General features: G+C 33.3%; 3 protein-coding genes across 5 annotated transcripts; all 3 read left to right on the forward strand.

Moving 5' to 3' along the window:
- The first annotated feature begins 3951 nt into the window (after nucleotides 1–3951).
- LOC111715867 (uncharacterized) lies at nucleotides 3952–8586 on the forward strand. 3 transcript variants are annotated; one of them, XM_023491264.1, is made up of 5 exons: nucleotides 3952–4338; nucleotides 5683–5925; nucleotides 5981–6041; nucleotides 6254–7557; nucleotides 8407–8586. In XM_023491264.1, the coding sequence occupies exons 2-4, from the start codon at nucleotides 5830–5832 to the stop codon at nucleotides 6697–6699; spliced, it is 603 nt and encodes a 200-aa protein (XP_023347032.1). In that variant the 5' UTR covers nucleotides 3952–4338; nucleotides 5683–5829; the 3' UTR covers nucleotides 6700–7557; nucleotides 8407–8586. The 3 variants fall into 3 exon arrangements, with proteins under 3 accessions (XP_023347032.1, XP_023347033.1, XP_023347034.1); XM_023491265.1 differs by having other exon boundaries at nucleotides 8423–8586; XM_023491266.1 differs by having other exon boundaries at nucleotides 6254–7379; nucleotides 8459–8586.
- LOC111715869 (CCAAT/enhancer-binding protein gamma-like) lies at nucleotides 8538–11715 on the forward strand. The gene is made up of 6 exons (XM_023491268.1): nucleotides 8538–8630; nucleotides 8908–8939; nucleotides 9882–9928; nucleotides 10346–10388; nucleotides 10798–10882; nucleotides 11359–11715. Exons 2-6 carry the CDS (start codon nucleotides 8916–8918, stop codon nucleotides 11571–11573), a joined length of 414 nt encoding a protein of 137 aa, XP_023347036.1. The 5' UTR covers nucleotides 8538–8630; nucleotides 8908–8915; the 3' UTR covers nucleotides 11574–11715.
- On the forward strand, nucleotides 11664–14757 carry LOC111715866 (uncharacterized). Its single transcript, XM_023491263.1, has 5 exons — nucleotides 11664–11756; nucleotides 11999–12045; nucleotides 12825–12867; nucleotides 13508–13592; nucleotides 13779–14757. Exons 1-5 carry the CDS (start codon nucleotides 11700–11702, stop codon nucleotides 14159–14161), a joined length of 615 nt encoding a protein of 204 aa, XP_023347031.1. The 5' UTR covers nucleotides 11664–11699; the 3' UTR covers nucleotides 14162–14757.
- The last annotated feature ends 44 nt before the right edge of the window (nucleotides 14758–14801 follow it).

The raw sequence follows: 14801 nt of genomic DNA on the forward strand, positions 1-14801 counted from the left end.
TTCTTAACAACCCCTTTTTGGAATATCAATATTTCAGATATATACAGGAAGGAGAATTATTATAATTATGAACACATTAACATAATTGAACATTATTTAGACTTGAAATATCACTTTGTGATAAGAAAAGTTTAAGGTTTACATGTTCAAGATGTTTAATGTAAAAGATATAAACTAAAATGTTTAGTTTCCAAACATTTTGTAATAATTATATTCTTTTACACAATATATTTTATAATTTATTTATATATCAGAAATCAATTATGTATCCCCTCCCTTTCTGGGGGTTTTTAAAAATGTAATTTAATTAGATGGGAGAAAAATAATTTTCCCATGTAAAAATCCGGTGTTCATCTCGTGAAATAAACTCAGGTTTTCACAGTGTAAAAACTCGGTCCTAGACCTGTGATCAAATCGTCGACAATCACCTCGACAACACATGAATTATCACGGGATAATGACGTGTCACTCGTGTGAATTACACCAAATAATCTTGTGTTCTTCACGGGTTTTTGTTTGTTGGGAATCCTTGCGTTAAACGTCCTCAATACGTCCTCAACACCTAAAATATGACGTCGCCTGATGTCGCTCTGGTAATTATTGACGTCCCCATGACGACCTTAGGACGTCCTCTGGTTTCTAGGGTATGGTAACACCATAGAATTTTTCTGGGTGGTTCCATGGGGAAAATTATAGGCAGAGGTATTATAGCCCAATATTTTGCTATTTATTTTATATCACGAAGGTTAGCCATTTTGGAGGCAGAAGAGATTTAAGTTTTACCTAAATAAAGTTTGACATCAAATTCTTCTGGGTTTGAAGATTCCAACGTATGATATAAACATTGCAATACCAGTATCATCCAAATTGTATGCCCTAACGTGGCCAGATTCTTAAAAATAGTTTTTTCTTCAAGAATTGGAAAATTTTTTGACACAAAATAATCCAAGGACGAGGATTCCGAGGTGGCTCGGACGAGAAAATGAGGGGAATGTGGCTCGGACGATAAATTGTTGTGGCTGGCCTTCCTCCCCTCCCTCAGCTGTGAAAGCAAGTTGCGCCTGCGCCCGGGCGCCGCGCTCACTTCATTAAGTAGAGTGTAGACTAACTATTAACTAAGAGTCTGAGCTGAGACAGTACACTTATTACACACACTGAGTGCTTCCCTGGAACATATTATTATCTTAATTCTAATGCTATATTTCAAAGTTATTTTTTTTAATTCGTTGTTGTAATAAGTCTGAAATGGAATCATTGTTCAGTGCCATATACACCATTTTTTTTGAAAATCGTGGTTTATGTCTACTTTCTCTGGGGCCGGGTTTAATTTTTAACATTTGATATTTTTGAACTGTAATTATTAAAAACTATTTGATAACACATTTCGCTTTTTAAAAAATATGTTTCAAAGTGCAGTCAGCGCACATTGCCTTTTTTGAGAAAGGTTTCATTTTGAGTAAGATTTGATACGAATTGAAACGTATCCATGCTAACATAAAAAGTCTCAACATCTAAAGTCTAGAATTATTTATCCGACATCAATTCGCCATCAGAACTATAAGTCAGTTTAAATGTTTCCTGGGATATTGAAGGTGATGAAATGTCATCTTGGGTATATTCATAGAGAACGATTTTTGGACCCCATTTCTGGGCCGAGCGCTGCGGCTAGTACAGGCTAGTTGGCCGAGCGCTGCGGCCACGGGTTAGGTTAGTTAAGACACTTTCTGGGGAGAGCGCTGCGGCTAGGACAGGCTAGGGGGCCGCACATGGTCAATTATATCCATGTCTAACATATAAGATCCATGTACAAAATTGATAGGAGGGGGTCCAAAAATCGTTCTCTAGGAAATTACCTTTTTATGTTTTGTAATTTCAGAGTGACGGATTCCAGAATGGAGGCAATTGAAATGGAGGCTCTGGAGTTGGAAGATAAAGTAGAAGAAGAAGAATATGAAAGTGAAGAAGAATTTGAAGAAGGTTTTCACTCTTTTTATTCTAAAATAAGTTTAAAACTTGAATTATCTTCGTTTAAAATCAGCAGTTTGTTCTCACTTGAGATATGTTTTGGGATATCTATTTAAACCCCAAAGTATTTAATGAATCTCAAAACGGTTGAATTATTTTAATGTTTAGTCCATAAATCTAATTGAATTGTTATATAATGTTATAAATATTTCTGTAAAATTGAAATATAATAAAAATATTATATTTTTAGATGTCACTGAGATAAAATGTTGTGTAATGTGCATATTTACGATTCAAGATATTGTAAAGAGAAAGAGGGAACGTAAGAAATATCGTCTGCTAAGTACCTTATCACTAATCTCCAGCAACCTTGCTCGGAACACTCAAAGACTCTCCTAGGAACTTGAGAATATACAAAGACATATAGACTATAGAGCCCCAAATACCTCAACCAACTGGTGCGAGATTCCGATTCTATCCTATTCCTCCTGAATTGCTTGCTGAGAAACCCAGTTCAGCTGCAAGCACACCTGGGGAAGCTATTATTGAAGCACAAACACCAGGAGTGCAAGGAATTCCTTCTCAAATACAAGACGATGTTGAGGAAAAAGAGATCAAAATTAGCCCAGTGCAAATACTAGAAGTACAAGGAATTCCATCTGAAAGTCAAGAAGATGTTAAAGATGTAGAGGTGAAACTTACCCCAGTGCAAATACCAGGATTGCGTGAAAGCTCTGCACTAATGCCAAGAGATGCTGAGCCTGTGGTACAAGTACATCAACCAGTAAACTCTGTAAATGATGCTGGCCTTTCTTATGTTGAACAATCAAGTCATGTATCTATAAAGGCAGGTCAACTGTCTGCTGATGATCCCGACTTGGTAGCAAATGCTTCTGGAAAACCTATTGTCGCAGCACAAATACTAGCAAATCCTGCACAAATACCAGAAAATCCTGCACAAATACCAGAAAATCCTGCACAAATACCAGAAAATCCTGTACAAATTCAAGATCTACCATCGCAGATGTTTGAACAGTCATACTACCAAGATGTCATGAGCCGTTCTTCTGGCAGGGTTGTCCCTTACAACAGGACCTGGAGTAGGCTCAATAACACGCGCATACACAGGAATTTAACCAAGGGGGGCCAGACCAAGAAAAACTAGGATATGCACATTTTTTTCCAGGGGGGGGGTTCTCTTAGATGATGGCAAGCTAATTTTTTACAATCCACTCCTGATTTAAATCTTGTCCAAAAATCCCAGTGAAGGCAGCCCCCTGGCTCTACCCTGGGGGAAAGGAAGACTGCCCCCCCCCCCTCTCCTGTGTACGCTACTGCCTATTAGATCTGACAATTGTAGTAGTCTTCTATTTAAGCATGTGTGAAAATACTCAGAGCCACTAGATTCCCTGAATTTTATCAAAGTTTGGTTGGATTATTGTTTATTTGTCTTTATTGAAAAAAAACTTTAAAAAAGGGGATGGTGGAGTTGGCACATTTGATGTAGGGGGGGGGGGGGCCCTGCCTTCATTTTTGGTTCAAATCTTCCAATTTTTTGGGTGCACGCCTAATTAGTGATCGAAATTCCTAAAATAAAATCAAATTGAATTTTAATGACCTCTAATGACCTCTAATGACCTCTAATGACCTCCAGAAATAGAAAATATTTCAACTATGGCTTTATGCACATCAAACGAAAGCTAGGGACCCAGGGAATACAGTAGCAGCAAAAAATCCAGTGTTTGACCTTCTAATGACCTCTTACGACCTCTAATGACCTAAATGACCTCCAAAAATGAAAATGTTTTAANAATTTGATTTTATTTTATGAATTTCGATCACTAATTAGGCGTGCACCCAAAAAATTGGAAGATTTGAACCAAAAATGAAGGCAGGGCCCCCCCCCCTACATCAAATGTGCCAACTCCACCATCCCCTTTACTAAAAATCGAGAAAAAAATTTTAAAGAAAATTAAAAGTACAAATCTATGCAAAGAAAAAATTTGTTGTAAAAGAAAAATTAATGTTAAATTTTGTCAGAAGCTTTATGAAGTTTATGTAAAGTAAAGTTTTTAAAATCCGAATATTTTCATAAATATGCGGGTAACGTATGGTTTGCTTGAAATAAAAATTTCTCACAATCAAAAAATGTCAACTCAGAATTAAGATTTTAAACATTATTTAATCTTCATTTATATTAGTTAAATTTACATTCAATTTATTTTATATTCTTTTCATTTCAGATGAGTCAATAGCATGAACTGATTGAGTTCGCCAGAATGGAGACATACAGGAAGAAGGCCATTAGACTCGAGTCTGTAAAGTGGGGAGAAATTTTCCAGTTTCTTAAAACTTCAGGATCCCATGTCTTAGGTTCGTATATTAATCTATCTATTGTATTAGTTGGCATAATTTACTACTTCTTCAAATAACTATTTTAATCAAGTCATACTTATATTTGCTGAATAGCTTAGGTGTTAATTGTTTACATTCCAGATCAGTGGTTTATATAATTCTCAAGGGGGGGGGGGAGAAATCAAAGACTCGAGAAGAATGGCAAGGGTGTATACTGAGGGGAAGTGCCTCCCCCCTAGACCTGTGAACTAAGAGCTATCACACTTTCAAATCTTAAACTGAAGAGTGAACATCAAAAATTATAGTTTTCTGTTCAGAGTTCAGGGTTTTAGAGATAAATTAGAATTTGCAAGCTAATTGGTTTGTTGAAGCTCGCTTTGCACATATTTGCCCTCCCATAGATCTATTTCTGTTTACGCCCTTGAATAGGGGAAAGAAGGAAGGAATGGGAAAAGAAAAGATAAAGGGGTAGGGTAGGGAAGGGGAAAGGTTCACGGCATTAGATTTAAGATTTAGCTAATATCCCGCTAATTGGTCTTTATGTCATTATGTTGAGTGGGGAAAGTTCTTAAACATTCTACTTAAAATTTTTTTCTCTGGATTTCCTTTTCAAAACTAAAGCATTAGAAGGATTCATTAAAAAGGTTCAGCTCTTATTATTTGAAGTACAGGGTGAGTAACAAAACGGGATTAGCGATGTTTTGGACAAAATGTTCAACATTTTTGTTTAGTTCAGATTTTAGGTATAAAAAATTGATTAAGAATAACTCAAAAATCAAAAATGAAAAATTGAAATTTTCTGAAAATATTTTGGAAAATGTTTATTCTATTGTTTTTCAAAATTTCATAAACATTCATCAAAAATTAAATGAAATATAACAAAAAATGAGAGCCAATTATTAGCATTTTTGAAGTCATATAATTTTATAACAGTTACTGCAGATTTTCACTATAAAGTTTTGCGAACTTTTTGATATATCATTCAATTTTTAATTATTTCTTATGAAATTTGTTGAAAACAATAGAATATACATTTTCCCAACAATATTTTTTAAAAATTTAATTTTTTTTTTCATAAAGAATGTGGTTTTTTGGATTTTTTTTCAATATTTTCTTTCTTCTTTTAAAAAAAAAATTGTGCCGCAAAGACAAAAAATAATGGATTTTTTTTTACATACGGAAAATCGACAATTTTTTCTGCGGTGTTGCTCAGTCAAATGTTTTGTGAATTAGACATGCAACTCTTTAAACTGAATTTTTGTTTACATTTCCTTTAAAAAGATTAAAAAGCATTAAAATTTGGAAAATGTTTTAAATTTTTGGTTTTAGATAATCTAAAATTGAAGAAAAACTATTTTTTAGATGATATTATGTTGATGTTTTCTGAGATGTCAACTTGAGGAACCTCGTAGGGAAATTGAGAAAAGCCTGAAGGAAATTGAGAAAACTGAATAGGAAATTGAGAAAAATCGAAGGGAAATTGAGAAAATTTTCAGTGAAGTTGACAAAATGAAAAAGAGACTGAAACTTGAAAGCCAGCTTACCAAAAAAAGTAGCTCTAGGGCATTGAGGCTCTCAAAGAAACCAGAAAAGCGCTTGGAGGAAGTAAGTAATTTTTTCTCTAATTAAATTTCAGCGAAAATAAATCTTTAATTTTCAGGGTTTACCCTCTCTTGTATCAGTTGATTCGGTTGGTCCTGCAAGGATGTCACCGTCATTTGGAAAATAATTTTTAACTTTTATTTTTGACATGATTGAAGCAAATTTTAACTAACCGTGGTAAGTGCCTCAAGAACCAATAACAGGTCAACGACGTTTTTTTCACCACTAACAGCCAACAAAATTACTTAATCAATTTTTACTTATTCATTAACTGTCAGCTTTTTATGCAGAGGACCCACTCAAAAAAATTAAAAATTAAATGAATTTTTAGTGATGATCGGTGCTCTTTTGCTGGTGTCAGCTTTACCTTCAGCAAGTGCTGAAGACTTTGATGGTCGTGTACCCGGCAATGCTGACTTGGATATGGGTAATCCTATACCTATACCAGTAAACCCTGTTGATAGCATTGCCGTCCTACCTGAGCTTGAACCATCTAGTGATGTACCGGTACAAGCTGTTGATCAATTGCCTGCTGAAGATCCCACTTTAGCTGCAAGTACTCCGGGGGACCCTATTCTTGCATCACAATTGTCAGGAAATCCTGCAGAAATGCAAGGCAACATTACTGAGGTTTGGTCTATAGCAGAATCAGAAAATAATACACAAGATCATTCATCTCAGAACTTTGAACAAGCATTTGATGAGGGTGTCATGAGCTCTTTTTCTGAAATGGCTGCCCCTCGAGATTTTGTTAGGGCCTGGTCTATAGAAGAGTAGGCTCATTAGAGTCCGACTAGGCGGAGTCTTCCTTCCATGCAGCAGCTAAATTCAGTTATGTGCGCATGCCGCAATGAATTATATAAGACAGAGAGAGTCAGTTCTAGCCGTGGCATGTCCTAGCTGCAGCGCGCAGCCCAGAAAGTGTCTTAACCTAACCTAACCCTAATATATATACTAATCTCTTTTGTAATTCAACGCAGCAAGTGCATTTAAACTGACTTTGGCCGCTATCCTATTTTTATTAATATCTATGGATCAAGATTTATGACTCTAGATCGCTAGTCATTGCAAAAAGCTTTGCGAGCTTCAAAAATCCGTACAAAAATTCTTATTCTAAATGAAGTTGTCTAATGTTTCCGCAAGTCTACTGGTAAAACCAGACCCACAGGGAAACTGACGTTTAATTTTGGTCTCAATGGTAGCTTAGTCTAAAAGACCAATTTTTTTTTCAAATGATTTAAATCGCGGTCTCTTAGCCATGGTTTAAATTCGCATTAAATGGTTCATCTTAGACCCAACTTATTTATAAGTTGGCGACAGCTTGCGTCATACATAGTCAAAATTGTAAGGTGCTACTATTTATTTTTTCTACCAATTCCGCCCAATACATTCCCAAATGTTGATTGATTGATGTAAAGGGCAGAAATTAACCATGTTGTTATTGTAAACAATTGGAAGTATGATGTCAAGATTTAGAAAAATTCCACACAGTTCTTGAGTGTAGTGCACACTACAATACACGAAAAACTTGTCAATGGCCACAATGTCACAGAATGTGTATTTTTTCCCCTCTAAATGTACTTTCAACTCTAATTTCATTGGGGATCAAAACTGGAATTATATGAACCACTCACGGTGCGCCTGAACAAAATCAAGACTTGAATTTCCTCACAAAAAAGGTTTGTGGGGTTCAAAAATGTAAGTAAAATCATTGAGAAAATTGATTATCCTAACTTTTTTCATCAAGATCTTTTTGAGAAAACTCATGTTATATGGATCTTATAGTATACATTCCAATTGCTTTAGTTTGTTCCTTTTTTTTAAAACCATTTTCAAGGCCAGTTAGAACATTATGTTACCTAAAAAAATTGAAAGAAAATTAAATTTTGCGCCAAAAAGTATATTCACACTTTCATGTATCTGGTTTATGTCCAAAGATATTCATCAAAGTTTAAGGTTAAGGGGGGTGGATTGGGTAGGATATTATAAAACAATGGAATTGAGTTTTTGCCACGAACTCTTATTTTCTAATCCCAATATCTTTGCAACAATATGCTGTAAACCTTTGATATATCAAACTATGGATTCTGTTTGATCAAATAATCATAGTTTACATCAAAGGTTTACTTTAGAGGAGAGATATAGGGATTAGACTATTTGTAACTTAATATAAATTTTAATTATGATTATCTTTGGACATAAACAAGATACATTAAAGTGTGACTATACTTTTGGGCGCAAAATTGAATTTTCTTTCAATTTTTTTAGGTAACACAATGTACTAACTGGCCTTAAAAACGGCTAAAATAAGGAAAAATTAAAGCATTTGGAGTTCATACAAGTAGATCCATATAACATGAGTTTTCTCAAAAAGATCTTGATGAAAAAAGTTAGGATAATCATTTTCACAATGATTTTACTTATATTTTCAAACCCCAACAACTTTTTTTTCTCAGGCATTTCAGAAGTCTTGATTTTGTTCAGGAGCACTGTGCACTAGTTATTTTTAATTCACATTTATTTTTTTTAAATCTAGACATCACCAACCCCACACATCCTTGGACTGTAGATGATAATATTATTATCGAAATATATTTCCTGAACTGACAGTCCAAGTTTGGTTGATATTGCTCTATACCTGTTATAACTTTTTATATTTTCAGAGACGTACATATGTTCAATGTTTATCTAAAACAGTAATCTAAAAGGTATATTTACATTTTTTAATTAATTTCTTTCGCTAATTTAAATATTTTCATGAAAAGGGATATATTTAGGCAAGTAAAAGATTAGTTTTATAATGCTGGTTATTCCATATTTCATTTTGACATATTTGTAATTACATAGATTATTTGAACGTGAAATTCAAAAAAGGGGAAATTTAATTCCATTTCCAGTATTATTGCTTTTAGCTTTATCAACCTTTTTTATACTTTTTAATAACAATATATTATTATCCTTGTTTAAATATTTGTATAATTTTAGAGGTCAGGATGCCTAAAAGCGTGAGTAGAGATGTAAGTTAATTACCCATTACATATTTACAGAAAATATTTTGTTTAATATTTAAATCTTTTATTTTTATGAACTTTTCTCAGAATATTTATTTCATTAGAAGAATGAGACACAACCTAGGATAATCCATTCCTTTTAGGGAAGTTTTGAAAATGATATTTGAATTGGTTGCTAGCTATGATAAGTCGGGAGCTGCTGCCCATAGCGTAGAATAGTATGGTTTTTTTTCGCGTAAACTTTTAACAGGATAGAATCCTGGGTACTATTTACTCCTGTAGTAACTGTAAAAGTTACTATTTAAGATGTTATAATTCAGTATAATAGCAGCATCGACTCCTATTTCATTTAATGATTTGTTGTCTGCTTAAAATAATAATAATGATGCCATCTTCTTTTTTATCTGAACGCTTAGATAATTTTTTCTTACAATTCTCAAGTATTGATCGAGATTCAAGTAACTCGACTCTTTGAGATCTAGTTGTTACAGGAAATATGATTCATGTTAAGAGGGTCCTTTGAAAAAAAACATATCGCCAACTTGTTTGGTTTGGATAAACAAAAAAATGGAAGTTTATTTTTTTGCTCCCCCCCCACTCTACGCTCTAAGGTCTACACTATACACTCTACACTCTACACTCTACACTCTACACTCTACACTCTCCACTCTCCACTCTACACTCTACACTCTACACTCTACACTCTAATACTCTACACTCTACACTCTACACTCTACACTCTACACTCTACACTCTACACTCTACAATATACGCTCTACGCTCTTCGCTCTACGCTCTACGCTCTACACTCTACACTCTACACTCTACACTCTACACTCGACACTCGACACTCGACACTCGACACTCGACACTCGACACTCGACAGTCGACATTCTCTAAGTTAAAAAATTCACTTGAAATTACATGTACAGTCCTTGTAATGACTAGGATCCAGATTACGAGGAGAAGAGGAGAAGAAACAATGAGGCAATTAGGTAAAGAATAATATCCCCCCCCCCTCCTAGTTTACGTGAAAAACCACAGTCATGAAATAAAAAAATGTCAACCGGATAATTTAACTGAGGGACATTTTTGTTCCAATGATTTCTCGATTTCTCGAGGGAAAATGTATATCTTCAGTAATTCGTTCTTATTTTTATCATCTATCATTGGATAAAAATTAATAATAAAAAGGTTTTATAAAATAAACAATCCGTGCACATTCGTAAAATGCACAAGTTTCATGAAAGTTCAACACTTTTTGCGCACATTCATTTTTTTCAGAGCAATTTGCCTGGAAAAAGCAGAATATAAAATCCTGGCATATATTTTTAATTATTTGGACGGCGAAGCCGAAATCTAAAGAACTATAAAAAACCCCGAATTTAAGTAATTGATTAATGTATGATTAGGAAATCTCGTGATAAGAAGAAAAAGCAGCAACAAGAGACTGAGGTATTTTTAGTTTTGAGAGTTAAAAAAACTGTGAACTTAATTTCAAGTGAACCCTCAATTCTATATGATATTTGCTCCAGATTCACAATGGTACCCTTTCAAACTTTATGGTTTTTACCGTCGTTCTCTTTCTTAGCTGTGTTGAATTCGGTAAGTTTCGTTTCTTTCTCGATGCTATGTAAATCCATATGTAACGTTTATTTAAGGTTTAGTAACCACAATCGTGATTCAAAATCCATTTTCAGCATTTTCGGATATAAAACAGGAATATTTTGGGAATTGAGAGAAGTATCTATGGTTCAGTTTTGATTCGGGCATCCACGTTTTAAATAGAGTATCACTTGAAATTACGTCGACTGTTGCTTAAGAACTAGAACCTATTGATAATCTATCTATTGTTATCTGTTAGAGCCAGGTGGAGGCCTTGAAGAACGAGAACAGTAGGATAGAGGTTGAGATAAAGAACATGGAAAAACAGCTGGAATTGCTTACAGGAAACCGGTTTTGTCTGATAAATATATTTTCATAATTATACATTTATACATTTTTTGCAAGATATATACCAGCAACCCTTGAAAATATGTACAGCAGTTCTCGGGATAAATGTAAACAAACACAACTAACTGGCCTGAGTCTTTAGATCTTAATTCGTCTGAAATGAAGATATAAAATTTTCTGGTATAATCATTACATAAATATTTGGACACTAAAACCTCATTTTTTTCAGGGTAATATTGGGTGGGTGTGTTTTCTTATCATTTTGTGGTTGTTATGCTTCTTACCTAGAAATCCATTTGTTTTCACAATTTGAATTGGTGTTGCGCATTTAAAAATTTTCTCATAAATTGAGTGGGGGGGTTGACTTTTCAAGGATATCCACTGAACTTATTATATTTTACGAAAAAACTATGATTTTATTAAGTATGGACTCCTCATTATTACCTTAATGCAAAAAACATGTTTGGTTCAGGCATTTTTAAAGCACACTCCGGCAGAAACTCAACTTCCAACCCTTCAAGTTCAATGCAACCAACAAATGAACAGCCAGGGGATAGTTCTCAGTTCTACGCCGACAGCGGAGCAATATTAAACACCGCTGGCGGTTTACTTGGCTCAGAAATCGGTCAGAGCAGCGGAGATCCATCGGATCATTTTCCTAGTGCAGATTTTACATACAATACATAACTTTTTATTAATTTTTTTGTAAAATTCATTTTTATATTTTGATCCTGACTTGAAAATACTCTTTGATATGAGTAATACCTTGATTTGATATTTTTCTATGATTTAATAAAATTTTCTTTTTGAATAATGTTTTTGAATTGCAGAGATAAAATGCCTAAACAATCCAAGGGTATCAGCAAAGAGGTATTTTTTAGCTGCTTATTAAACCTTATTTTAGATATTAAATCGTCGCAAAATTTTAAACGTTTGGGTTATAATTATTGTTTTTCGAATTTATTCTGCATAGACAAACAAGGAAATTTACGAATTTGATCGATTTTAGATTTAAAGATAAAGTTACTCAGATATTTTCTTAATGGGCACCGCTGATACTCGGGTATGTTACGCTTCTTCGTCCATAGTCCCTTTAATATAAGATTTTATAGGACCCAGACTATGAAGAGAAGAGAAAACGTAACAATGAAGCCATCAGGTGATTAGAAACATTTCAACATTTTCAATTTAAAGGGATCGAATGAGTAATTTCAAGTGAACCTTGATTAATAAAGGGGCATATTCGATTCACAACGGTATCCTTAATGAATGTATGTCCATGTATTTGTTTTAATAAACCGATTATTTTCATTTTTGGTTTCTCTACAATGCGGGCAATTATTGCTTCAGAAACAATAGAGAAATCTTTCAAAATTCGAATTATTGATCAGATTAAGGATTCAAGGGTACGGACACGGTTGTGAATCTGGCTTTCTCCTCTTTGCATTAAGATTCACTTGAAGTTAGGCGTACAGTCCCTTTAAGAGAATGTCCTCGCATGCTTAAGAGACACTTTGGCCTCGATGTAAAGAATGCCAACTATAACTCTCATTGATACCTTTTAAACTTTTATCCGACCATTTTTGGGTTTTTTTTTCGGTGTTTTTCGATCTAAAAACTAATAGCTTGTCTTAACCTATTGCATCGTAAGAAAACGATTCGTGGATACCCTTAAAAATGGGCCGTAACTAAAATGACCGAAATTTGTCGTATTTTGGATAAAAAATCGAATAATTCTTAGCCTTTTTTTTGTTGGCAGTTCTCACTATTTATTAATTCAAAATGTGTCGACAATCTTTTAAAATCGAATTGTTGGACGGACGAAAATTTAGGTTTAGTTTCAGCGCCTGGACTCAATATTCGCCCTTGGTTCACAGAATTTTAAATTGTTATTCAAAACTTTTCTTATTTTATAATTCAACATTTTATTATTTTAAGAAAGTCAAGAGAGAAGGCAAAGAACAAACAGAATGAAACCCAGGTTTAAAAACAAGCTTTTAATTAAACGACTTATAACTATTTTTACACTACATCGGCGATTTCTTATTGTTATTATTATTACTATTACTATTATTAACTATAACTATTACAACTATCACTATAATTATTACTATCACTATAATCATTACAATTACTATAATTATTACTATTATAACTATAATTTTTACTACTATCACTAAAATTATTACTAGTACTTTAATTATTGCAATTACTAAAATTAGTGCTTTTACTGTAATTATTAGTATTACTATTATTATTATTATTTTTATTATTATTACCATAATGATTTTTGTTTATTTACACTTGAAAAGAATTATGTTCATAATAAAACATACTTTTGAATTATCCTCGGAAGACCCGTATTGGCCACCTATCAATGATAATTTTTTTTAAATTCTTGTTCAATTCTTGTTTAATTCTTGTGGGTGGGATGCTTCCAGAGTGCAATACGTGGATTCATACAGCACAGAAAACAATTATCTTTCAGATTTTGTTATAATTTTACTAAGCACTAAACATACAAATTTTTTAGTTCAAACTTTAAAAAGTACTAATTGAGTCGATAAGAACCCAAAAGGGTTTCTATATAAATTTGCCATCAATCCCTTGATATTGCCTAGGCCCAGGTGAAGGCCTTGAAGGAGGACAACATGAGGATGGAAGGGATGATTAAAGTTGTGGAGGGAGAACTTAGTATACTTGAAGGAAATCATTTTCAAAAATTAACATGTTTCTTTACCGATTAAATTTTTTAAGTCTAATGCTTCTAAAGGAACAAAATTTGAAAGGTTGCAATATGATAAAAACCCCTGAAACTCTTCGCACACTAGCGTTTTTCTTTTTATTTTAGACTAGTATGATTATTATTTGAATTGAAAATGGCGAAATTAGGAATATTCAAAGCACATGCCAGTAAACCGACAAACTCAAGTAATGCTACAAGCAGTGTATCAGTTCCCAGCAGTGCTACCGTTCCTAGCAATGCTACCATTATCAGCAATGCTACTGTTCCAATTAGTTCCTTTATCTTAGAAACTTCAGAGCAAGGGTTCCATGAAAGTAGCTGGAACAGTAAATTAAACACAGCAGATCCGTTCCATACTGAAGGAAGTGGGTTGGAGAAGAGTGATAAAACAGAAAGTATTGGAGACATTAATGTAGGAAGTACTAGTGGAGGTTGGACGAATCCATTGGATCAAATTGATGCTTTCAGCACCATTTATCCTGTAGATTCTTCGGATAATTTCGAGGATTTCTTGCAAAGTTTGAAATAATTTTACAAATTACGTTGACAAAATAATGTTTACTCACGGTTGTGCAAGTATTTCTTCCTGATTTTGCAAAAATTTATGAAAATTTAAGATTATTAAATATTTATCTTATCTGAGTGTGTTCAGTTTAATGTTATGTAATTTTAGCAAAAAGAATTTAGTTTTTTTTACATTTAAAGAAGATTTCCATTATATCTTAACTGCTTATTTTTTTTGTAAAAGCACGACTATTTTTTTTAAGTAACATATGTAAATTTTACAACAAATTTTGAAAATTTGTATTCTGCAACCTTTGAAGTGTGCAACTCTAGGTATCTTAAACAGTATATTTACTTACATGCATTTAATTAAAGTTCAATTAAAAAATAGTAATAAAAAAGAAACAATTTCATATGAAATGAAACAGAATTTTCTCTTTAAACCCTTCAAACAACATTTGTCATTAATACTCAATTTTAGAATAATTAATCCCGCCACAGTTGGATTAAAATATGGAAACACTGTCCGGTATTCTATGTTCAAAGAATTAATAAATTGAGTGCCTTATTAACTATTGATATGACTTATCGTATATTTCTGGCAATTATCATATTTCAGAAGAAATGTGGGAAATCATTCTGTATTCGCAATAAACCCTGGAAGT

The sequence above is a fragment of the Eurytemora carolleeae genome, unplaced genomic scaffold, assembly GCF_000591075.1.
Source record: "Eurytemora carolleeae unplaced genomic scaffold, Eaff_2.0 scaffold1867, whole genome shotgun sequence".
NCBI classification, from domain to species: domain Eukaryota; kingdom Metazoa; phylum Arthropoda; class Copepoda; order Calanoida; family Temoridae; genus Eurytemora; species Eurytemora carolleeae.